At 36.7% G+C, this 26142-nt stretch overlaps 1 protein-coding gene across 1 annotated transcript; it reads left to right on the forward strand.

Moving 5' to 3' along the window:
* Positions 1 to 26142, forward strand: LOC146920122 (Phosphatidylinositol 3- and 4-kinase family protein with FAT domain-containing protein). Its single transcript, XM_085713503.1, has 35 exons — positions 1 to 365; positions 1068 to 1780; positions 2301 to 2426; positions 2506 to 2591; positions 3356 to 3464; positions 5715 to 5810; positions 6308 to 6370; positions 6460 to 6519; positions 7305 to 7373; positions 8852 to 8933; positions 9093 to 9145; positions 9283 to 9348; positions 9426 to 10658; positions 10981 to 11967; positions 12062 to 12397; positions 12987 to 13242; positions 13340 to 13562; positions 13692 to 14082; positions 14171 to 14320; positions 14413 to 14634; positions 14757 to 14978; positions 15735 to 16382; positions 16811 to 17071; positions 17156 to 17503; positions 18457 to 18866; positions 18944 to 19373; positions 19971 to 21269; positions 21605 to 21865; positions 21951 to 22241; positions 22322 to 22789; positions 23367 to 23798; positions 23959 to 24237; positions 24355 to 24903; positions 25076 to 25285; positions 25703 to 26142. The coding sequence occupies exons 1-35, from the start codon at positions 308 to 310 to the stop codon at positions 25820 to 25822; spliced, it is 11607 nt and encodes a 3868-aa protein (XP_085569629.1). The 5' UTR covers positions 1 to 307; the 3' UTR covers positions 25823 to 26142.

Here is a 26142-nt window from a genome sequence, read left to right on the forward strand (position 1 = left end):
GTGTGTGTTTTTTGGGGTATAAAACAAAAACACAAGCCTCGTGTGAAGAAGTACATGATGCCTAGTAGGGCGCAATGCAAATGCAAACTTAACAAAGACTCCGGCGCTCACTCATAAAACCTCTCTTCTCTCTTCTCCCTAACCCCTAATTTCTTCTTCTTCTACTTCTTCTTTAACCTAATCAATCGCTCTCAGTTTTGGTTCGTTCACAACAAACCCTAGAAATACGATCGATCACATTCATCAATCGCCAAATTGCTTTCGTTCTTCTCTGTTAGGGTTTAGGGCTAACCCTTTCATCACAATCATGAGTCCCGTTCAGAATTTCGAGCAACATTCTCGTCATCTCGTTGAGCCTGATCTCAGTAAGTCAATTCCTCTTCATCCCCCTTACTGTTTCATAACCAAATTTTTGCATGATAGTTGAAATTTTGGTTTTCATTCTGTTTTTACCTTGTTTTGTTCCAATTTTGGACGAACTCAATTTGATTATAGAAATATTGAATTGATTTTGATATGTGTGGTTGTTCTTGAGTATAATTGATACTGTCTTTAGAATTGACTTTACACAGATAGGATGATAATTGGAAAAAATGAATTATTTGAATTTGAATGTGAACACGTGTGTACACACTTACACAGATAAAGTAAACGCAGACATCGTGACACGCCTAATTTTAGAGTTGTCTCAGAATCCTAGAATTGATTTTTACACTCAAATTTATTGTTCAACTCACTTTTACATGAATGTATCCAAATATAAATCAATTTGCATTCAATTTACTTTTAGCATCTTTAGTAGGCAATTTGAGTTCCTTAGTATGAAGGATCGGGCGTCTAGGTATATCATGTCGGAAATAGACCGATTCTATCTTACGCTTCAATTCACACAATCATTTCTTGTCACCGCAGAACCAAACATAAATTAATTTAAGTGGCTGTAGGAGAATAGATTCAACAATGTTTGTGTTGTTCAATTGTTTTTGGTTTGGGTTTTTTGGAGGTTTATTTTTTTATTGATGTGTTGCATTGGGTTAACTTGTTGTTTTTGTGTGTGGTGGAAACAGCGATACAGGCGAGATTGCAAATGGTGATGGAGGTTAGGGATAGTCTTGAGATTGCTCACACTGCTGAGTATTTGAATTTTTTAAAGTGTTATTTTCGGGCATTCTCGGCGATACTACTGCAAATTACAAAGCCACAGTTTGTGGATAATCCTGAGCATAAGCTGAGGAATATTGTGGTTGAGATATTGAATAGGCTTCCGCACAGTGAAGTTCTCCGGCCTTTTGTACAGGATCTCTTGAAGGTTGCGATGCAAGTGCTTACAACGGATAATGAAGAAAACGGGTTGATTTGTATTCGTATAATCTTTGACCTTTTGAGGAACTTTAGGCCAACTTTAGAAAATGAAGTCCAGCCTTTTCTTGACTTCGTATGCAAGATTTACCAAAATTTTAAGTTGACTGTTAGTCATTTCTTTGAGAACATGGCGATGACAGGGGAGGATGTCAAGCCGATGGATACACTTTCAGATCAAAGTATAAACCCTGCCACTGCCACTGGCTCGCAGCTCAATCCAAGTACTCGCTCGTTCAAGATAGTTACGGAGAGTCCACTGGTGGTGATGTTTCTGTTTCAACTGTATAGTCATTTCGTTCAAGCAAATATTCCTCAATTATTGCCTTTGATGGTTGCTGCTATATCGGTCCCTGGCCCTGAAAGGGTTCCTCCTTATCTGAGAACTCATTTCACTGAACTCAAGGGCGCACAGGTCAAGGTAGGTTCTTATGGTGGAAATGTAAATATGAAAAATCTATATGACAAAATCAAGAAAATATCATTTTTTTCATACGAATGTGTAATGGAGAAGCCCGTGACTCAATAAACCACAAACATTAACAATGGGATATGTAATTTTAGGAGAGAAGTTAACAAACCCAACGACTGTACGAGAGTGAAAAACAAGTGCTATTACTCTATTCATTTCAATATATTAAGACAGGCCTGTATATGTTTTTGCTTATCTCTTTGGGTTTACCACCAATGTTACAAATGTTATTCTTCAGTCATGCGCAAAGAATATGGATTTCTACTGCACTAGTAGAATTAATATTAGAAACATTAAGCCTCTTTTTAGTGGCCACAAGGAAGTGGAATCATATCCTAGTTTACGAGAATTTAGGGGAAAATTAGATTTGGCTCAAATTTTATCTGTTGATGATCAAATAATGTATTTCCGTAATCTTTCTCCTAATATTATTGCTGTTTACTTGTTTTTTTTTGTTTTGTTATTGCAGACAGTTTCATTCTTGACTTATCTGTTGAAAAGCTATGCTGATTATATAAGGCCACATGAAGAAAGTATATGTAAAAGCATCGTGAATTTGCTTGTAACATGTACCGACTCTGTAACCATTAGAAAGGTGATACCATTGTTTATTTTTCCATTTTGCCATTGAGTTTCTCTTTCTTTGATTTAAAGTCAAAAAGTGTTGGATGCAGGAGTTGTTAATATCCCTGAAACATGTCCTTGGAACTGATTTCAGGCGAGGCTTATTTCCTCTGATTGACACTTTATTGGAACAAAGGTAACAATACGATCTATTACAAGATATTGATGCAGATATTTTATTGAAGAAATTCAAATAAGGAACCCCTGTTAATAATATTTTCCATCGGTATAAATAACTAAAACAATGGTTATTGTGTAGATTATATTCGCTTTACGTGACAGTAACAGTCTCTCTGAGTGGTTATTATTATCATATTATGTCATGTAAATATTTTTTATTAATTTTTTTGTCAAGAGATCCTCCACGGTGACTCTGTATACTTTTCTGGCTGGTTGAAGTTGTATGTATTTTGAAGGCCGCTAGTGATACAATCTAGATGGTCATAAATTTAAGTGTTCAAATTTTTTTTATACAGTTATTGAGCTACAAACGATTAACTGTTAGATTATGCTTTCTTTGTTTTTGCTTACAATATTAGATATGTTTGAGAAATTGCAGAGTTGTGATTTAAATGCATGCATGCTTGTCAGGAATATAGAGAATTTAGTGTTATCTTTTTATCTAAACAGGAAGAAATATTTTTTTTAGTGTTATCAAATAGCGGCCTAGTTGCACCATGGCGGATTACGGTGGCAGATGTTTTTGTCAACCGCCATGGCCAATTTGCAAAGAATGGGGGCTTAAAATGGTGAAAATTTGGCCTTCCACCATGACCCGCTATCCACCATTGTCAACACTGGAAAGGATACAGGGAATAGTAGAACAATAAGAGGAAATTAAGCCTGACAGCATACAGCTGTATTGAGCATATTCTAATTTATAGATTTTCAAACTTTCAGGAATCTGGTTGGGACTGGGCGAGCATGCTTTGAGACGCTGAGGCCCTTGGCTTATAGTCTTCTGGCAGAAATTGTACATCATGTTCGGCAAGATCTGTCTTTATCACAGGTATGCTTTTCCTCTTAATCTCATTTTAGATTTACATGCCGCTTTTAGTGATTTATTACAGTAGTAGTAAGTGTTGGTTTTTATTTTAATATTCACTCCATTTTTTAGTTATTTATATTATTATAGAGAATAATAATAGTTATTGAACTAAGAGTACACCCACAATTTGGTTCATGAAAGATTTCTGAAACAGTTATTGAACATTTGATGATATTTAGTCATATCAGCATGACATTACTTTTGTTCCTATGACTTTTGGACAATTTTTAAGTAAAAAAGTACACATTGAGAACCAAATTGATATTTCAAAATCATTCAAACGGCTAAAGTGTTGGTGTATTCTTAAAACTAGAATTACTATCAGAAGCATACATCAATTCAACTAAACGTATTATCCAGACTCCAAAGAGAATTTATTTTATCGCCGATTTAGATATCTCATAAGGGGTTAAGACAAGGGTAATATTTTATTTGTTTCACATAGAATGGAATTAAGTGGTCTTGTGAGCTTCTTTGTAATAAATAGCTAATAGTTACTCCATAGTGGTTTCTTAGTTGATCTAGTGAAATCAATATCGCGCTATAGCCGAGTAGCAGAGAAGCCTCTGGATGCCATAGGTGCATTAGAGAGCGGTTTGATTTATCAGCCGAAATAACGGCTGTTGCGGTGAGATCGAGTCGCAATTCAGAATGAGATTGAGAACTCCAAAGAAACCATTAAGATTCAGTTGTTAGGGTTTCTCTGTTGTCAATAGCGGCCGCTACCAGCGATATCGCGGCATGGAGCGGCCAAATTAGCCAAAAAGCTATGCAGCGCTCTGGAGCGGACAAAGCGGACGCATTTGGGTGGAGCGGGGCGGGTCGAAATCGGGTCAAAGCCGGCACGTTTTGCTCCGTGTGTAAAATCTCATCGTACAACAACAAAAAATCTCATCTCTGTTCTCTCTTCATCGTCCTTTTTTTACAGTTAAAATGAAGAAGGGGAATAAGTGAAAGACTGATTAGAGATATGGGAATAAATCTCATCTCTGTTCTCTCTTCATCATCCTTTTATTCATGTGAAACAAGCAAATCGTACAAAAATATCTTGAGAAAAGTGAAGAAGGAAATCAGATCTGAAAAAAGTGTGGTGGGCTGGGAGAGAGAAAGACAGTAGGGTTAGTGTATTGCATTCTTGATTGGATTGGGTCATTTTGCTAGGCCCAATAATGACATTAGCTTACATATTTTATATAAGTAAATAAGTAAATAACAATGGTATTAATACTAAATATGAATACAAAATAAAATTTTCATTTATATTAATAAATTAATAATAAATATATGCTTCATTTATATTGATAGTAATTATTAAATACATTTTATAATAGTTTTTAATACTAAAAAAAATTAATCATCTTTAATTTTTCATTTATATTAATATTAAACATATTTTTTCATACTTTCTTAGTCCTTAATTAATAATATTATTTTTAGTTTTATTGTCCGCGTCGCTGAAATAGCGCCCGCTCCGCTCCAATTTTTGGGTTGGCCGCGCCGCATTTCCGCATTGACAATAGAGTAGGGTTTTTGGTTAGGGTATTTTAGGAACTTTGCAATTAAAAACACCAAAACAATGTTACAACTTTATCTCTCTCACCCTTGCTGTTTTTTTTCACCCTCCTCACCGTTCAGTCACAGTTAGTTTTTGTGCTTATATGTATATAGTGTAAATGATTTGTCATATAAATTATATAAAAATTTAAACAGTGTCCATCCCGCCACTTTCCTTCTCTAGAGTTTTGGGGTTGGCCACAATGCTACGCTCTGCTCTATCCAGGATTGGTAACACTGGTTGAATATAATGGAAGATTTGTTATTTCATTTTTATTATTCTTCAATTTATGAATTTCATTTAAGATTATATAATATATGTTGCTTCAATGAATCAGTGCTCCATTTTTTTCTCTCATCTAAGAAAATTTCTACCTTTACAGCAAAAAAAAAAATTGCAGCACAAAAGGGCAGGTTACTAGGGTTTTGAAATATTAAATAGCATCTTGAATTGATTTATTTATTTTTTAATATGAGTAGAAGTTTAAACATTTGACGGAACAAAGATGATCACTGATATTTATATGTGCATTCTATGAATATTAATTTTGAATACGGGGACATAATTTTTCTCCCATTATATTGCTGCAAATATCTTTAATCGCCAGTGTTTCCTTTGCACACAACCTTGCTAATTTGAATTTAATATGGTTGCAGTTGTCGCGGATAATTTACTTATTTTCAAGTAATATGCACGATGCTTCTTTATCATTGAGCATCCACACCACTTGTGCTCGCTTGATGTTGAATCTGGTACCTACCTTACTCTTCTTAATATATTTAATATTATTTTCTGTTTTCATTTTTGAATTTCTATCTCCATTACGTCAATTTTTAGTTCCAGGTATTTATAGAAAAATACTGAGAATGTTGTTCAAATTGATTTTGTGCTATTATTAGCTTATAGTGCCGTTGCCTCACTAGCTTTTGAATTGTAATTTATTTGTTTACTTGTCCTCTCCATGGTGTTTTGCTTGTATTTAATTCGGGGTTTGACATTGTATTTTATAGACTGGAGGGTGGTATAGTTGTATTATTTTATTATCCTCTCTCTCTTTTTTGTTGTTTTCGCAGTTCTTTTCACTTTCTGGAGTTATTTTTTGTTGTCTCTTAATCTCTTCTCGGTCAACAACTGAACTTTTCTTATCCATTTTCTGTCTTCCTCTTATCCCTGAAGAGAAAGATTTAAGTTGTGGTGACTGATTAAATTCTTCTAGCTTTCTTATGTTGTGCCTTTCCATTGGATCCAGGTGGAACCAATTTTTGAGAAAGGGGTTGATCAGCAGTCTACAGATGAAGCTAGGATCTTATTGGTCAGTTGCGCAATTTCTGTTAGGTTTTTGCAATTTGGTATTGTACTAAATCTTTTTTCTTGGATTGACATAATGATGTTGCTTTTTAGGGCCGCATTTTGGATGCTTTTGTTGGGAAATTCAGTACTTTCAAACGGACAATACCGCAGGTTATTTGGGAATAATTTTAAGTTTCATATAATTGTGTGAATGTAGTTTCATTAACACAAATTGTTTGCAGCCTCTCTTTTGGGGATTGTCATTGTTAGAATATACGACAAATATAATTTTTTTTTTTGACAAAGCGAAAAGTATCATATAAAGCTATAATATCCGGATCATATCTCAGGCTATTTTGGAATTGATGAAAAGAAGTGGATAGGAGGGAATGGAATGAAATACCATTAGTTGTCATTGTTTGGATGTCCTAAAATATGTTGGAATTAACTGGAATACGAAGGAACCCATTCCATTTCACTCCAGTCCATCCATTTCCCCTATTTCTCCCCTAGGCTGTTTTGGAAGGGTATCACTCTTTTTTTTATTTTATTTTATTTTTTTTATATTTTTTTATATAATATCAACCATTTCTTTACTAATATACATATATAACTCTTTTTTTTATTTTTTTTATTTTTTTTATATAATATCAACCATTTCTTTACTAATATACATATATAATATAGTTATAAAATGACTTTATTACTTAAACCCACTAAGGATGCTTCTAAAGTTCCACTTTGTTTTGGTCTTTTGAGGGGTTTGAACCTGATTCCCTATTTGTTAAGGAGAGTTGGGTTACTTAGTAAGCTCTTCGCTCAGATTGCTGATAAATTTCCCCCAATTGGCCTTGCAGTGTGTACAATATAGTGGTTTACTTCCATTGATTTACTTTTTACTTGTTTGTGCTGTCACATTTGTTCTTAACTTGTTAATGTTATTATTATTTTTATAGCTATTGGAGGAAGGCGAGGAAGGAAAGGATCGTTCTACCTTGAGATCAAAGCTTGAACTCCCTGTGCAGGTTGTTAGAAAACTCGAGAATTTTTTTCCGGCTAAATATTGGCACTGCTATGTTTATCCTCACATCTAAATTTGTTTCAGACTGTCATTATTTGCTTAACTACATACCGGAAACAGATTTATAAGTTTAAACTCACTGGTAAAGGAAGGAAAGGAATGAGGAATTGTAAACAATTCTCTGGAATGAATTGCTTTTAAGAAAAATAAGAGTAATTGCTTATTCATGGTTTGCAATTCTAGTAGAAACCGAGGACATTGCATTCGAGAACTCATCATTATTCCCCATGCATCTAATTATTAGGAACAGATCATCATTTTAGAAAAGGGTTGTGAATTTACTGATTAACTAAGAGGAGGGAATGATGGAGAACATACGAAAGCATACTCCAAAACTAGATAGTAAACATATATCTTTATTTGAGAACTATTTAGGTTATTTTCTCAATTGAGAATAAGGTCATATTGTTTAATTATTAAATGCCCTTTTGTCAATAAGTTGGACATTTTTGCGCAACTGCGTAGTGTGATAGGATTGGACCAGACAGAAGTGAATAACAATGAACACAAATAATTGAATGAAAAGAATCTTCAGGTAATCAAGAGACCCGAACTCTCCCATTATATTGATGGTTATTACAGCCTCCTTCTCACCTTTTCATTCCTTTTCTAACTCTCCCACCAAGTAGCTAACAACCATTACAAGTCAGTTATATGTTGCACACTACTAGAGGTTTAATCCCCTGTTTCTCTCCTATTTCTCCAAACCCAAACCTTCTAAATCGGGGGTTGTTGCTTATGGTAATGTTGCTTAAGAGTGAAGGTTGTTTTTGGCTAACTGTTACTATAATATGTGTGTTTCTGGAAGTATGCTTTATTGGGATTTTAGTTTATTTCCATTTTGTGTTCATATGTTTTTACTAAATTTGAATAAATTAACTTCTTTTTTCCATTTTCAGTTTTTGTTATTTATTTTGCTTTCTTCCTCTCTTTTTCTTCAGTTGTAAACACAATGCCAAGTTCTAATTTTAATTTTTACCATCTTCAATAGTAAGTCTTGGATTTTGGCACAGCACACACTGAACACACACTTTTGTGGTTCACACACTTGAGACAAGAGAGAATTTTTAGAGAGATAGTAATAAGTGGATAAAACGCACTTGTATTATTATTCAGTGAATCACAAGTTTATACACAAGTTGATAACACACTTGGGTTAGATATCTTCACTCCAAGACCTAAAACATATGAACTAATCAAAACCTGAAACGTCATGACCTAATCAAAACATAATTGATAAGGATGAAGGATGAAAATTGACAACTTGTAACTTGTAATTTTTTTCCGATTTGCACACTATGTATGTCTTAAGTAAAAATACTACTACTGTTGTTTTTTAATTCTTCATTGTTAAGGTACTATTTTATATACCGTTAACTTGAGTTTTGCTTGGAATGATTCTGTCCTATGTTCTCCTTGCAGGCAGTTTTCAATATTGTGGGCCCTCCTGAATATTCGAAGGAAGTAAATGATTACAAGCATCTGATTAAGACATTAGTGATGGGTAATTTATTTCTTTAAATTTTCCGAACTTCCTTATCTTGGGTTTTTAGAGTGTCAAGCTGTCAACTAGTTTTATGGATTTTATGACTGGTAAACATACCCATTTTTATCATATGATCAGAGATGTTTTTTTTCCTCTCTTTATAAATATGACTTTCAGGAATGAAGACCATCATATGGAGCATCACTCATGCACATTCTCCTAGGTCCCAGGTAATAAAATCTTCGGTATAATGTTTTTCCATATAATGTTTTTCCATATATAATTGCCGTCTGTGGATTCACCACCTCTGTCCTCCCATATAATGTTTTTCATGTGAGATATTTTCCTTATTCATGGAACATTACAGGTGCTTGTCTCACCTTCGTCTAATTTGCCACCACCTCAAGCATCTAGGGGCATGAGAGAAGATGAGGTACATTAGATAAATTTTGGTTGAATGTTGGTGTTTTTAAGCGTAAGTATTTAAGTTGACTTAAGAGTCTTGTGTAGGTTTACAAAGCCTCTGGTGTTTTGAAAAGTGGTGTTCATTGCTTAGCACTCTTTAAGGAGAAGGATGAGGAAAGGGAAATGCTTCATCTCTTCTCACAAATTTTGGCCATCATGGAACCTCGAGATCTTATGGATATGTTCTCTCTGTGTATGCCTGAGCTTTTTGAGTGCATGATCTCCAACACGCAACTTGTCCATATATTCTCCACACTTCTTGCGGCCCCTAAAGTGTACCGGCCATTTGCTGATGTGCTTGTTAATTTTCTTGTAAACAGCAAACTTGATGTGTTGAAAACCCCAGATTCACCTGCAGCAAAACTGGTCTTGCATCTCTTTCGGTTTATATTTGGTGCTGTTGCTAAAGCACCTTCAGATTTTGAACGGATTTTGCAGCCTCATGTGCCTGTCATAATGGAATATTGCATGAAAAATTCTACTGAAGTTGAAAGACCTCTTGGTTACATGCAGTTGCTTCGAACAATGTTCCGAGCACTTTCAGGCTGCAAGTTTGAACTTTTGCTGCGGGACTTGATCCCCATGTTGCAGCCGTGCCTCAATCTGCTATTGGCTATGTTGGAAGGGCCAACAGTGGAAGATATGAGAGATCTTCTATTAGAGCTCTGCATGACCTTGCCTGCCCGTTTGAGCTCTCTGTTACCATACCTGTCTCGTCTTATGAAGCCTCTGGTATTATGTCTTAAGGGAAGTGATGAGCTAGTAAGTCTTGGTTTACGGACACTGGAGTTTTGGGTCGATAGTTTAAATCCTGACTTCCTAGAGCCGAGTATGGCCAATGTCATGTCTGATGTGATTCTGGCCTTATGGTCCCACTTAAGACCAGCTCCTTATCCTTGGGGTGCTAAAGCATTGCAGCTTCTTGGAAAATTAGGTGGGCGAAACAGGCGATTCCTCAAAGAGCCTCTGGCACTTGAGTGTAAAGAGAACCCTGAGCACGGGCTTCGCCTGATTTTGACATTTGAGCCTGCCACCCCATTCTTGGTGCCACTTGATCGATGCATAAATCTTGCTGTAGAGGCTGTAATGAACAGGAATTGTGGCATGGATGCTTTCTATCGAAAGCAGGCTCTCAGGTTCCTTCGTGTTTGCTTATCATCTCAGTTGAATTTGCCTGGAACTGTTGCTGATGAGGGATGCACATCCAAGCAGCTGTCTGCAATGTTGGCTTCTACGGTTGATCAACCATCACGCAGGTCTGAGTCAATGGATGCAAAGGTTAGTTTGTTACTATTATTATAGTGCTTCACAAATTCTCCAAAACACTGTACCAACACTTCTGATTAATATGGAGAAATATATAATATTCTGCTCACCACATTTCATAGATCACTCCTAGTCCTACATGAACAATATAATAAATTGATTAATAATTCTGCCACAGTTCAGTCCCATTATGTTTCTTTTGCCGAATTCACTGCCTTAACTTGATATACTTCCTCTCTAATATTTTACATTTAATTACAGTATATTTTAATTGGGTCTGTGTTGTGGTTTATTTATTGTTGCTGTCATATAATATATTGCATGTCATTTGCAGGCTGACTTAGGAGTAAAGACAAAGACTCAACTTATGGCTGAGAAATCTGTTTTCAAGATTCTTTTAATGACTATCATTGCTGCCAATGGTGAGCCAGATCTCACGGATTCTGCAGATGATTTTGTTGTCAATATATGTCGCCATTTTGCGATGATATTTCATATGGATTCTTCATTCAGTAGTGTATCAGTAGCTGCAATTGGGGGTTCATCACTATCTGTTCATGTTGGTTCTAGGACTAAATCTAGTATTTGTTCAAATCTGAAGGAGCTGGATCCTTTGGTATTCTTGGATGCTTTAGTTGATGTATTAGCAGATGAAAACAGGCTCCATGCCAAAGCTGCTCTTGATGCTTTAAATATGTTTGCAGAAACACTTGTATTTCTTGCTCGTTCAAAACATACTGATTTCATAATGTCCAGAGGGCCTGGTACACCTATGATTGTCTCTAGTCCATCAATGAACCCTGTGTATTCTCCTCCCCCTAGTGTTCGTGTTCCTGTATTTGAGCAACTATTGCCCCGTCTTCTGCATTGTTGCTATGGACTTAAATGGCAAGCACAAATAGGTGGTGTGATGGGACTTGGTGCCTTGGTTGGAAAGGTCACTGTTGAGACCCTCTGCCTTTTCCAAGTAAGAATTGTGCGTGGTCTAATATATGTCCTTAAAAAGCTTCCCATTTATGCTAGCAAGGAGCAGGAAGAGACAAGTCAAGTACTCACTCAGGTTCTTCGAGTAGTGAATAATGCTGATGAAGCAAACAGTGAGGCGCGGAGGCAAAGCTTTCAAGGAGTAGTAGATTTTCTTGCTCAAGAGTTATTCAACCAGAATGCCTCTATCATTGTGAGAAAGAATGTACAATCATGCTTGGCACTTTTAGCTAGCAGGACTGGTAGTGAGGTGTCTGAATTACTAGAGCCATTGTATCAGCAATTTCTCCAGCCTCTCATAATGCGGCCACTTAAGTTAAAGACCGTTGATCAACAGGTACCCTTAAATTATTATTTCCTGATGGTTATTGATTTGATCCTTCTTTGAGCTTTTATCCATTCACCAGTTTACTTTATTATATCTTGTGTAGGTTGGAACAGTTACAGCATTGAATTTTTGTCTAGCCTTGAGGCCACCTCTTCTCAAGTTGACTCCAGAGTTAGTTAATTTCCTCCAAGACGCATTACAAATAGCAGAGTCTGATGACAATGCATGGGTTGCCAAGTTTATCAACCCCAAAGTTGTGACATCCTTGACTAAACTTCGGACAGCTTGCATTGAACTGCTCTGCACCACAATGGCATGGGCTGATTTCAAGACTCCAAATCATTCTGAATTGCGTGCAAAGATCATCGCAATGTTTTTTAAGTCTTTAACCTGTCGGACTCCAGATATTGTTGCTGTTGCAAAGGAAGGCCTACGGCAGGTATACTTAGCTTTTATGTTGCATACTTTAAGCTTCTTTGTTGGCTTGATTGCAATGCATGTGCAGATATATCCCTAATGATGTACTTTCAGGAATGTGATTTCCTATAGATGATAAATACGTAGTAGTTTATTCTGGGATCATTTGAACCTAATTATATGTTCAGTAATGTGACTTGATTGCAATGCATGTGCAGATATATCTCTAATGATGTACTTTCAGGAATGTGACTGCCTATAGATGATAAATACGTAGTAGTTTATTCTGGGATCATTTGAACCTAATTATATGTTCCATTCCATTTCAGTATTTTCATAATTCCACTGTTCTGGTGGTATTGTTAAATAAACAAATGATATTGTTACTATAATCTTATCGGTGCATGTTTTTAGTTTAGAGATGCATTTTTATGTCATGAAACTTTGGCAAGATTTTACATCCATAGATGATTACCTAACACAACCTTCTTTTTTGGGGTGTGGGACTAGCTAAGTAATTCACCCTGACAGAGATACAGATGCAGATACTTTTAGTGTACTTGAAATAATTTTTTAATCCTTAAATACTGCTTTCTGTCTGTATCACGTAGGTTATAAATCAAAGGATGCCCAAGGAACTTTTACAAAGCAGCCTTAGGCCTATATTGGTCAATTTAGCTCACACAAAAAATCTCAGCATGCCTCTTCTGCTAGGCCTTGCCCGCTTGCTTGAGCTATTATCCAATTGGTTCAATGTTACCTTGGGCGGCAAACTTTTAGAGCATCTAAGGAGGTGGCTGGAGCCCGAAAAATTGGCACAGTGTCAGAAGTCATGGAAGGCTGGTGAAGAACCGAAGATAGCTGCAGGTTACACATCTATGGTCTAACCTATTAAATGCAAATATTTCTAATGCAGTTCCTCATCTTATTCTTGCACTGATGACATTATTCTCTACTGTTGCAGCTATAATTGACCTGTTTCACTTGCTTCCTCCCGCTGCTTCAAAATTCCTCGATGAACTTGTAACCTTGACTATTGATTTGGAAGGAGCTCTTCCCCCTGGACAAGTATACAGTGAAATAAATAGTCCATACCGCCTCCCAATTACAAAGTTTTTAAATCGATATGCACCCGTTGCAGTTGATTATTTTCTTACTCGATTAAGTGAACCAAAATATTTCAGGCGGTAAGTTTTTCGAATGTTGAATATTAATTATATTAGTTTTTAGAATGTTCAAAGCTGAATTTTTATTATATAACTAATAATTTAGAATGCTGACATTGTTTCTTTGTTTTGTGTGTACTGTGAATTCAGTTTTATGTATATAATTTGTTCAGAAGCCGGTCAGCCGTTGAGAGACGAACTTTCAAAATCACCACAGAAGATACTTTCAAGTGCATTCTCCGAATTTATGCCCAAATCTGAAGTGGCAATGGCTTCATCATCCACAATTGCAAATGCTACTTTGTCAGGTGAAGAAAACCATGTCTCTGCATCGACCGATGGCTCCAATGTTCTTGTTTCTACTCCAAATGCAACTTCCGATGCTTACTTTCAGGGTCTAGCACTTATTAAAACCCTGGTCAAATTAATGCCTGGCTGGTTACAAAGTAATCGTGCCGTGTTTGATACATTAGTATTAGTATGGAAGTCACCTGCCAGAATATCCCGGCTTCAAAATGAGCAGGAACTGAACCTAGTGCAAGTAAGTGTTGCAAAGCTCAATTTATTTAGTGCTCTGTCATCATTGTTGATTTTAGATGCGTAACCCAGTCATCTTCATGGATTTGCAGATTAAGGAAAGTAAATGGCTTATCAAGTGCTTCCTGAATTACTTAAGACATGACAAAAATGAAGTAAATGTTCTGTTTGATATACTTACCATATTCTTATTTCATAGTCGAATTGACTATACATTCCTGAAGGAGTTTTACATCATCGAGGTACTTCATAACTGGATCTGTATTTTCTGTTTAGATCAAACTTCATTCTTGTATTTCATCATTCACATATGAACTATCTTGGTGCCTTTTAGGTTGCAGAAGGTTATCCTTCGAGCATGAAAAAGGCCCTCCTGTTACATTTTCTCAACCTTTTCCAATCAAAACAACTTGGTCACGACCACTTGGTGATTGTAATGCAAATGCTCATTCTTCCGATGCTTGCACATGCCTTTCAAAATGGCCAAAGTTGGGAAGTGGTTGATCCTGCAATTATAAAAACAATCGTTGACAAACTTCTGGATCCTCCAGAAGAGGTATATCCTGCTATGTTTTATTTCTTACACGACCCTTCCTTTAAATCTTATAACTCGGTGTCTGTGATACAACTTTTGAAGCTCACACGTGTCTCTCAATGCATCATGTCTTTCTTTTGTAGATTTCTGCAGAATATGACGAGCCTTTACGAATAGAACTATTGCAGCTTGCAACTTTGCTTCTTAAGTATCTTCAGAATGATCTTGTCCATCATAGGAAGGAACTAATAAAGTTCGGCTGGAACCATCTTAAGCGTGAAGATACTGCAAGCAAACAATGGGCATTTGTGAATGTTTGCCATTTCTTGGAGGCATATCAAGCTCCTGAAAAAATAATACTTCAGGTATGGAAACATTGACTTCTGTTTAAACATTCCTTGGAATAATATATTGTCAACATGTGGATTACTTCAACTAGTTATTATTTGGATGACTTGGGGATATTTTTCTTATGGAAATACAGTTTTGTCTAATCGTTTGGCTTTACTTCCTATTGTTTTTAAATTTTCATTCCTATTTTGAAAGTGTAACCATGAAGGGGAGCTTTGACCCTCTTATGTATTCAAAGCTTGCAGCATTAATTGGGAAATACCTACATTAGTAGTTATAGCGATTGGATATTTTCTTGCAAAATTTGGTTTCCTTTGGGCTATGGCTATTCTTTCTACAGCCGTTTCTTTTTTAGTCAGTAGACAACATTGTACAAGGTTTTTGTTTTATTACTTTTACATAAAAATGTTTGACATATATCTTTCATGATTATCTCTTTCAGGAACAAGCAATTTAAATCATGTAAACCTCCCAGAGTTTCTTTCCCTTTTTGAGTTGTTTTTTGGGCTTGATATAGAAGTTAGAGATAGTCTTTATTTGTGTTTTGTGATGTCTTTGATACGAGTGGATGCCTCTAGATTGAAAACTTTTGAGCCTATATCATAGGAAACATTATCGTTTTTTTTTTTTTTTTGAAATATGTGCTTTGAAAACCTGTCTTTTGTTATTTGTACCTAACTCAATTTCATATGCATAACATAAGCGTGTCTGGAAAGTTGACATCTATCCAGACGATGTACCAGTACCCAAATACTGATTTTTGACTGCAGGTTTTTGTAGCTCTTCTTAGGACCTGCCAACCAGAAAATAGAATGTTGGTCAGGCAGGCTCTTGACATTCTAATGCCAGCACTGCCAAAACGTTTGCCGCTTGGCGATTCTCGGATGCCCATATGGATAAGATACACTAAGAAAATACTTGTTGAAGAAGGGCACTCAATTCCGAATCTTATTCACATTTTCCAACTTATAGTCCGGCATTCGGACCTCTTCTACAGCTGCAGAGCGCAGTTTGTTCCTCAGATGGTGAATTCTCTGAGTCGCCTTGGATTGCCATATAATACCACAACAGAGAACAGACGTCTTGCCATTGAACTTGCTGGATTAGTTGTTAACTGGGAGAGGCAAAGACAAAATGAGATGAAAGTTGTTACTGATTCTGATGCTCCGAACCAAATCAGTGATGTCTTTAATCCTAGCTCAGCCGAGTCTAAGCGATCTGTGGAAGGGTCCACATTTCCTGATGATACAACTAAGCGAGTAAAAGCAGAACCTGGTCTTCAACCCCTTTGTGTCATGTCACCTGGTGGTCCATCATCAATCCCTAACATTGAAACTCCGGGATCTTCTAGTCAACCTGATGAAGAATTTAAACCAAATGCTGCAATGGAGGAAATGATTATAAATTTTCTTATCAGAGTAAGGCTTACTTCTAATATGTTTTTTTTAGCTTTTCGATAATATTGGTGTTGGCAGATTAGTTCATAGAAAGCTTTGTTCATTTGTGAAGAGGCTATATACAATATTTTATTTACACTCTGACTGCATAAATTGCTGTTGCTTTCCCCAGAATACTGTCATTTCTTTATTCTAATCTCACTACATAGCTTGTGTAGCTAAGGTTTGCATATGTATTGGATACATAGTTATTTAATTTGGTATTACAATTCACCATCCTTTTGAGGTATAGAGATGACAAGTATGCATGTGTGGAAGTGTGGGCACTTCTATTTTGAGGCAAAAGTTTAATCAGTTAATTAAAAGTTCCTCGTATATTCAACATCTCCTCGCAAATCATTTTGTTTATGAAGATTTCATTGATGGTTAACTCTGATTTCTGGAATTAGGTTGCTCTGGTTATAGAACCCAAGGACAAAGAAGCAAGTGCCATGTATAAACAAGCTTTGGAGCTACTTTCACAAGCTTTAGAGGTGTGGCCGAATGCAAATGTAAAATTTAATTATTTGGAGAAGTTGTTGAGCAGTATACAACCATCTCAGGCAAAGGACCCTTCCACTGCGCTGGCACAGGGTTTGGATGTCATGAACAAAGTTTTAGAGAAACAACCTCACATGTTCATAAGAAACAACATAAACCAGATTTCTCAAGTAGGCCTAATATCATGCTGTATGTTTTTATTTTATTTTCCAAATTCTTCAATTTTTGTAGTGATGTAATTTCTTTCCCTCCAGATTCTTGAACCATGTTTCAAGCATAAACTTTTAGATGCTGGCAAGTCTTTCTGTTCACTGTTGAGGATGATTTGTGTTGCTTTTCCCCAAGAAGCAGCTTCAACACCTGCTGACGTTAAGTTGTTGTACCAGAAGGTTGATGATTTGATACAAAAGCATGTTACCACCGTCACAGCTCCTCAAACATCTAGTGATGATAATAATGCCGGTGCAATTAGTTTCTTATTGCTTGTCATTAAAACCTTGACTGAGGTACAGAGGAATTTCATTGATCCTTTAGTTTTGGTTCGCCTTCTTCAGCGCCTGCAGCGTGATATGGGTTCATCCGCAGGTTCTCATATAAGACAAGTAAGTTGGATTTTCCCTCTCATTTTATATATATATATATATATATATATATATATATATATATAATTTGTGGCCTAAAATGCAGTTTTGATTTTGGAGTCAAAAGTCTAGTCTAGAGGAAAAATGTATGGCTACTCAATACAGAGGCATATATTTATAGTACAAGAAGTTGAGATTTTGGAGTATTTGCTTAGATACTATCCTCTTTTTAATTGATTCCATTCCCTAATTTTAGGGATTGAATAGGTTAAACCTTACGTATATACTGCAGATTGTATACTCCTGTCTCCTTCACACAAGAAATACGAATTTAATATTATGTCAAGGATTAATATAATAATATAAATTATCTCATAGTTTGGAGCTTATCACTGATCAGTAGACTAGGTACTAATCACCCGAGTCTAGAACAGTTAATAAACCACCCTCGTCATGTCATTCCAATTTTCCTCTTCACAATACATGCCAATTTTGTTTTATATTTTTTAAATACTACTTGAATATAAAATTCTGTGGTTCATTTTTGTAATTCCTGCCCTGCGACCTGGCTTTCATAGGTAAAGCTTGAAAATGTGACCTGGACATTGGTTTCAAACTAAGACGTATTGAATCTGTTAACTGTAAGATTATACTCCCTTGAGTCTTAAATATACACAAAAAGTCAAATGGATTTAATCTAAATTTAGACCAAATACATTTGTCTTTTTGCTTATATTTAAGGCCGGAGGGAGTATATGGTTATTCTTTATGGTAATGCACCCCTCAATGTGTTTTTGTTTGACACACAGTAATGTACAACATGTTAAATCAAGTCTACTGATGCCATTCCATTGTGATCTAGAGCATATCTTGCCTTACACAATTTCTTTTTGGTTTTCAATTGTAATCTAAACCAACATTGCTTGATACTTTGTGTTCCAAATTTATTTATTTAAGAATTTTGTCCAATATAGGGTCAAAGAACTGATCCAGATTCAGCAGTCACGTCTTCTCGTCAAGGTGTTGATGTTGGAGCAGTTATTTCAAATGTAAAATCAATCTTAAAACTTGTTACAGAAAGAGTGATGGTTGTTCCTGAGTGCAAGCGGTCTGTATCTCAAATATTGAATGCTTTGCTCTCAGAGAAAGGTATCGATGCTAGTGTACTTCTCTGCATACTTGATGTGATTAAAGGGTGGATTGAAGATGATTCTAAACAAGGAACTTCCGTCACATCAAGTGCCTTTCTCAGTCCAAAGGAGATAGTTTCTTTTCTTCAGAAGCTCTCACAAGTTGACAAACAACATTTCTCACCAACTAATCTGGATGAGTGGGACCAGAAATACCTTGAACTTCTTTTTGGGATTTGTGCTGATTCAAATAAGTAAGTAAAGCATCTTGAGTCTATTATGTTATGCTTAGATTATATCGTGTTTGATTATTTTTTATTGGTTTCCCCAGATACCCTTTAACCTTGCGTCAAGAGGTTTTCCTGAAGGTAGAAAGGACGTTTATGCTTGGTTTAAGAGCTAGGGATCCTGAAATTAGGATGAAGTTCTTCTCTCTGTATCACGAATCTCTTGCGAAAACTCTTTTCACCAGGCTTCAATTCATCATCCAAGTTCAAGACTGGGCAGCTTTGAGTGATGTCTTCTGGCTCAAACAAGGCCTTGATCTTCTCTTGGCAATATTAGTTGATGATAAACCTATCACACTAGCTCCAAATTCTGCCAGGGTTCAACCACTTCTGGTATCAAGCTCTCTTCTGGAAACGTCTGGAATGCAGCACAAGGTTAATGATGCATCTGAAGGAGCTGAGGATGCTCCGCTAACTTTCGAGACTCTTGTGCTTAAGCATACTCAGTTTCTTAACAACATGAGCAAACTTGAGGTAAGCCTAAAGTGTTTTCTTTTCAGTTTAATGATTGTATGTCATATTTGAGGTTATTATGTTACATTAATAATGTGTCAACATATGTCGGTGGCAGACTTGTACTATATGGAGAACATGCTTTATTTATAAATATTTTAGGGTCTTGCTAACAAGTGCCCTAATGACACTCGTTAAGGATTCAAAAATGGAAACAATTGATAATTTTCATGTAGAAAAAGTTGCTTTTTGATGTTTCAATGTGTTGAAAATCCACAAATCCCAAGATAAAATTTCTACTTTAAATTTCTTATCAAATGACACTTGTTAGCATTTACCAATATTTTATTGATAGGTAAATCGTAATATTGTAACCTATTCACAGTAAGACTCTACATATATATTTCTGAAGAGAGCAAAGTCGAAACACATGCTTTAGGATTGAATCAGGAACTGCCTAAACCTATCTATGTAAACTATCAAAACACCAAAAGGAATAAAAGGAAATAATATATTCCAATAAAAAAGTCAAACTTTTTCCTTCGAGTTTGACAAATTGTTGGTAAGTTCTATGCATTTTACAGTTTTGTACTTATACTCCGATAACAAATTTGGCAGGTGGCTGATCTATTAATTCCATTAAGAGAGTTGGCCCATACAGATGCTAATGTTGCATACCATTTGTGGGTTCTGGTATTTCCAATTGTCTGGGTTACATTACATAAAGAAGAACAAGTAACACTTGCTAAACCTATGATTACACTTCTTTCTAAAGATTACCATAAGAGGCAGCAAGCCAGCAGGCCAAATGTAGTGCAAGCACTATTAGAAGGGCTTCAGTTGAGCCATCCTCAACCTAGAATGCCAAGTGAGCTCATTAAATATATTGGGAAAACGTATAATGCATGGCACATTGCATTGGCTTTGCTGGAAAGTCATGTTATGTTGTTTCCAAATGATTCCAAATGCTGCGAGTCTTTGGCTGAGCTCTATCGATTGCTCAATGAAGAGGATATGAGATGTGGGCTTTGGAAGAAGAGATCAATCACTGCTGAAACCAGGGCAGGGCTTTCTCTTGTTCAGCACGGTTACTGGCACCGTGCTCAAAGTCTCTTTTATCAAGCCATGGTGAAGGCAACTCAAGGAACATATAACAACACTGTACCCAAGGCCGAGATGTGTCTATGGGAAGAGCAATGGCTATACTGTGCCAGTCAACTTAGTCAATGGGATGCACTGGCAGATTTTGGCAAGAGTGTTGAGAATTATGAAATTCTGCTCGATAGTTTATGGAAATTGCCTGATTGGACATATATGAAGGAACATGTTATTCCGAAAGCTCAAGTGGAAGAAACTCCAAAACTACGTTTGATCAAAGCATACTTTGCTCTTCATGAAAAAAATACAAATGGCGTGGGGGATGCTGAGAACATGGTGGTTAAAGGGATCGATCTTGCTCTAGAACAATGGTGGCAGCTGCCAGAAATGTCTGTTCATTCCAGGATTCCCCTTCTGCAGCAATTCCAACAGTTAGTTGAAGTTCAAGAGTCAGCTAAGGTGCTAATAGACATTTCCAATGGAAATAAACTCTCTGGGAATGCAGCAGTTGGCGTGCAAGGAAACCTTTATGCTGATCTAAAGGATATCCTTGAGACATGGAGGCTAAGAACTCCAAATGAATGGGATAATATGTCTGTTTGGTATGATTTGCTGCAGTGGAGGAATGACACGTACAATTCTGTAATCGAAGCTTTCAAAGATTTCGGCTCCACAAATTCAGCGCTTCATCATCTTGGATACCGTGACAAAGCTTGGACTGTTAACAGGCTTGCTCATATTGCTCGCAAACAAGGCCTATTTGATGTCTGTGTCAACGTACTCGAAAAATTATATGGCTACTCGACCATGGAAGTACAGGTATGATAATAACTACCTCTGCTGTGAACTTATGGTTAAAGGTTTAACACATAAATGCTTATTTTTTGTATTATGTCAATATCTGTTCACAGTCTTTAGAATTATAGGTCAGGCTAGTCTTTGGTGTTATTTGACTGCACCATTATCTTGTGGATGATTCTTCTGATACTTTTTGGACCATATATTATCAAATGTCAGGTTATGCACATACAAAAATTAGCATTATCATACCCGTGTTGTTTCTTGATCATGTATTCTTTTTAACTACAGAAAGCCCTAATGGTTTAGAACTTCTGTTAATTGTTTCTGATCTGCTCTTTTTTATGTATTTACAGGAAGCATTTGTTAAGATAGTTGAGCAGGCAAAGGCATATTTAGAAACAAAAGGAGAGGTTACAGCTGGTCTTAATCTGATCAACAACACTAATCTGGAGTACTTTCCTCCAAAACACAAGGCTGAAATTTTCCGCCTAAAAGGGGACTTCTTCTTAAAATTGAATGACTCTGAGAATGCAAATCTTTCTTATTCAAATGCAATTAGTCTTTTTAAAAACCTGCCTAAGGGATGGATAAGTTGGGGAAACTATTGTGATATGGTATACACTATTATATTTTTCATGCTCTTACTTTCTATTACTGTTAACTTGAGCTTCATACTTATCCACCATCTACTTTGAATAGGCTTACAAAGAAACTCATGAAGAAATTTGGTTGGAATATGCTGTCAGCTGTTTCTTGCAAGGTATAAAATTTGGTGTGTCCAATTCAAGAAGCCATTTAGCCCGTGTTCTTTATCTTCTAAGTTTCGATACTCCTAATGAGCCTGTCGGAAGGGCATTTGATAAGTACTACGAACACGTTCCACATTGGGTTTGGCTGTCTTGGATTCCACAGCTCTTGCTCTCCCTCCAGAGAACAGAAGCTCCTCACTGTAAACTTGTTCTTCTGAAGATTGCAACCTTGTATCCTCAAGTAAGTGTCATTTTCTTTTTTTCATTGTAAGTTATTTTGATCCTAAATTTTTAACTGGAGTTTCTTCTCCTGAATGTCAGGCTCTGTATTATTGGCTGCGCACATACTTGCTGGAACGACGTGATGTTGCCAATAAATCTGAACTTGGGAGAATAGCAATGGCTCAGCAAAGAGCACAGCAAAGTGTTTCTGGGACTGGTGGAGGTTCTCACGGTGGCATTGCTGATGGAAATGCAAGAACACAAGTTCCAGGTGATATTCAAGCTCACCAAGGCTCCCAGTCCGCTGGTGGAATTGGATCTCATGATGGTGGAAACTCACATGGGCAAGAACCTGAGAGGTCCACAAGTGCAGAAAGCAACATTCACAATGCAAATGACCAACCATTGCAGCAAGGTTCTGCAAACCTCAATGAAGGTGGTCAGAACACTTTAAGGCGTGCTGGGGCATTGGGTTTTGTGGCTTCAGCTGCCAGTGCCTTTGATGCTGCAAAGGATATAATGGAGGCTCTTAGGGGAAAGCATTCTAATTTGGCCAGTGAACTTGAGGTGATCTTATTAAGAGTTTTTAATTTGCTTTTGTATAACTAACAATAAATGTATGCGGCCTCACCCTCTCCACCACTTCTTCTGGCTCCATACTAAACTGGGTTGCTCTTAGTCACAGAATTGAACCATGTTATTACTGGTAGGCTGTAGCACACAGGATAAACTATGAAACGATTGTATGGATTTATTAAATGGATGTAGGAATCTGAATAGCTGTCATTGGTGGTGTTGAGAATTGATATCTCACATCGACTAATGATATGGTCAAAGTATTCCTTAGAAGGCATGCAAAATCTTCACCCCTAGAGCTATAGCTTTTGGGGGTTAGGTGGAGCCGTAATTCTTAGAAATCACAACTCTAAGAACACAGGCACATGAGAAGGAGTGATATATTTTGTGTAGACTTCAATACTTGATGACAGCTCATCTTTAATGTTTCAACTAGTAGTATTTAAGTGGATTGAACTACCACTATCCATTCAAATGTTTTGTATGCATGATATGAATTGTACCCGTGTATCTGAGAATAAGATTTGGACCATGTCTTTCCTAAACTAGATTACGTTTCCTTTTGCAGGTTCTACTAACAGAAATTGGTTCAAGGTTTGTCACTCTTCCTGAGGAGCGACTTTTGGCTGTGGTTAACGCTCTGCTCCACCGCTGCTACAAATATCCAACAGCTACAACTGCAGAAGTTCCCCAGTCTCTCAAGAAAGAGCTCTCAGGTGTTTGCAGAGCTTGCTTTTCAGCAGATGCTGTTAATAAGCATGTTGATTTTGTAAGGGAGTACAAACAGGATTTTGAACGCGATCTTGATCCAGAAAGCACTGCCACATTCCCATCTACCCTCTCTCAACTGACTGAGCGGTTGAAACACTGGAAGAATGTGCTGCAAAGTAATGTTGAGGATAGATTTCCAGCAGTATTAAAGCTTGAAGAAGAAAGTAGGGTATTGCGAGACTTCCATGTTATTGATGTTGAAGTTCCAGGGCAGTATTTCACTGATCAGGTGACTACTACTTTTGGATTTATTTTTTCAAACAATGCCAAGACCTTAATTTTATTTCTTTGTTATTACAGTATTGATTGGGGTGAAAATAACCTTTCGTTAGCCTGAGTTTATGAGGCATCTTATACTGATTCTCATTCATTTATTTATTATGTTCCAGGAAATTGCACCTGATCATACTGTGAAGTTGGATAGGGTTGCAGCTGATATTCCAATTGTACGGAGGCATGGGAGCAGTTTTCGGCGTTTGACTCTAATTGGTTCTGATGGTTCTCAACGCCATTTTATTGTACAGACGTCTTTAACTCCTAACGCTAGAAGTGATGAGCGCATATTACAGCTTTTCCGTATGATGAACCAAATGTTTGAGAAGCACAAGGAATCTAGACGCCGTCACATATGCATTCACACACCGATAATTATTCCTGTTTGGTCCCAGGTTAGAATAATTTTCATTAAGCACATTGTTTCTTGTTTTTCTTTTATTTCCGTTCACACGTCATTGCCTACTTATAAAAGGTTCCACTAATCTTTGCTTGAAAAATTGTGTGGTCAGGTTCGCATGGTAGAAGATGATTTGATGTATAGTACTTTCCTTGAAGTCTATGAGAATCATTGTTCAAGGAATGACCGAGAGGCTGATCTTCCAATAACCTATTTCAAGGAGCAGTTGAATCAGGCCATAACTGGGCAAATATCTCCAGAAGCTGTTGTTGATCTTCGTCTGCAAGCCTATAATGAAATAACTAAAAATCTTGTTAATGACAACATCTTTTCACAGTACATGTACAAAACCCTACCCAGTGGTAACCATACGTGGGCTTTCAAGAAGCAATTCGCCATCCAGTTGGCTCTTTCAAGTTTCATGTCCTTTATGCTACAAATTGGTGGGAGGTCTCCCAACAAAATTTTGTTTGCAAAGAACACTGGAAAAATATTTCAAACTGATTTTCATCCTGCATATGATGCAAACGGACTGATCGAGTTTAATGAGCCAGTCCCATTCAGGCTAACAAGGAATATGCAAGCATTCTTCTCCCATGGAGTAGAAGGCCTTATTGTATCTTCGATGTGTGCAGCTGCACAGGCTGTGGCTTCACCGAAAGTGAGAATTTACACAACACACACACACACACACACACACACACACACACACACACACACACACACACACACACACACCGTGTGTGTGAACCAAGATGTTTTCAATATTTTAATGTTATAATCATATATTGCATGACACACGACTGATTTGTTCTTAAATTGCTGTGTTGCAGCAAAGTCAGCATCTATGGCATCATCTAGCAATGTTTTTCCGTGATGAGCTCCTGTCTTGGTCTTGGAGAAGACCACTTGGGATGCCCATGGCCCCTATGGCTGCAGGTGGTACTATGAGCCCTGTTGACTTTAAACAAAAGGTTATTACAAATGTGGAACATGTAGTTGGGAGAGTTAAGGCAATAGCACCGCAGAATTTTTCTGATGAGGTGAGTAGCTAAAAGATTGCCTCTATTTTTTAATTTTTATTTCAATTTTATGTTTTGTTCTAATATGATTGTTAAGTCTAAGTTCATGCTTCTTTTTTAATTGATGAAATGGGGAGATAAATGATTATATAAAAAATTTCCAATCCGTTGTTCTACCAAAAAATTCAAGAATCCAATTGATCCTCCACACGTGTCTCTATTGATTTCGTAAGAACCACTTAAAAATCTAATGAGGAAAACTGGATGCCTTGCCTTTCCACTTTCAATTCATTGATTGATATTTGTTCCTGTTTTTTTCCCTTCAAATTTCTCACTCCTATATCTCACAATTAACATGGTAGATTACTTATTATTTTTTTATAACGTTGATCTCTTGTTTGTATCACTTAGTATTTACGTTAATTAATGTTGATATAGGAGGAGAATGTGATGGAACCACCCCAATCTGTGCAGCGGGGTGTTACTGAGTTGGTTGAAGCTGCCTTAAACCCAAGGAACTTGTGCATGATGGATCCGACATGGCATCCCTGGTTCTAAGAAATCTGTACCAGTATTGTCTGTACATGTGTATATATTCTAGTTAATGTTAGCAAAGTTACTGTTTATTTTGAACCCAAGTTTGAATCTGTAACTTGGGTCCCTATTTTCCTTCTCCTAAATTAAAGGTTTGAGTGCAGGAATATGACCAAGTAGGTACGTAGAGGGTCATTGTTTTATGGAAATGTACTGGGTTTTTTTTGACCCTTGTGTATACTATGTGTATAACAGTTTAAATCATGGCTTATTTAATTTAATTAAAGTACAACCTATGCTTATACCTAGTTGGCAGGTATAAACGGGGTTGACCCTTTCTTTGA

This window comes from Medicago sativa, chromosome 5, assembly GCF_051527215.1.
Source record: "Medicago sativa cultivar Bolivia chromosome 5, Bolivia_mono, whole genome shotgun sequence".
Taxonomy (NCBI): Eukaryota; Viridiplantae; Streptophyta; class Magnoliopsida; order Fabales; family Fabaceae; genus Medicago; species Medicago sativa.

Coding starts and splice junctions, on each gene's coding strand:
- LOC146920122 (XM_085713503.1), top strand. CDS start 308: ATGAGTCCCGTTCAGAATTTCGAGCAACATTCTCGTCATCTCGTTGAG. Junction 6,371..6,459: donor ATGAAGCTAGGATCTTATTG/GTCAGTTGCGCA, acceptor GTTGCTTTTTAG/GGCCGCATTTTGGATGCTTT. Junction 14,083..14,170: donor AGGAACTGAACCTAGTGCAA/GTAAGTGTTGCA, acceptor ATGGATTTGCAG/ATTAAGGAAAGTAAATGGCT.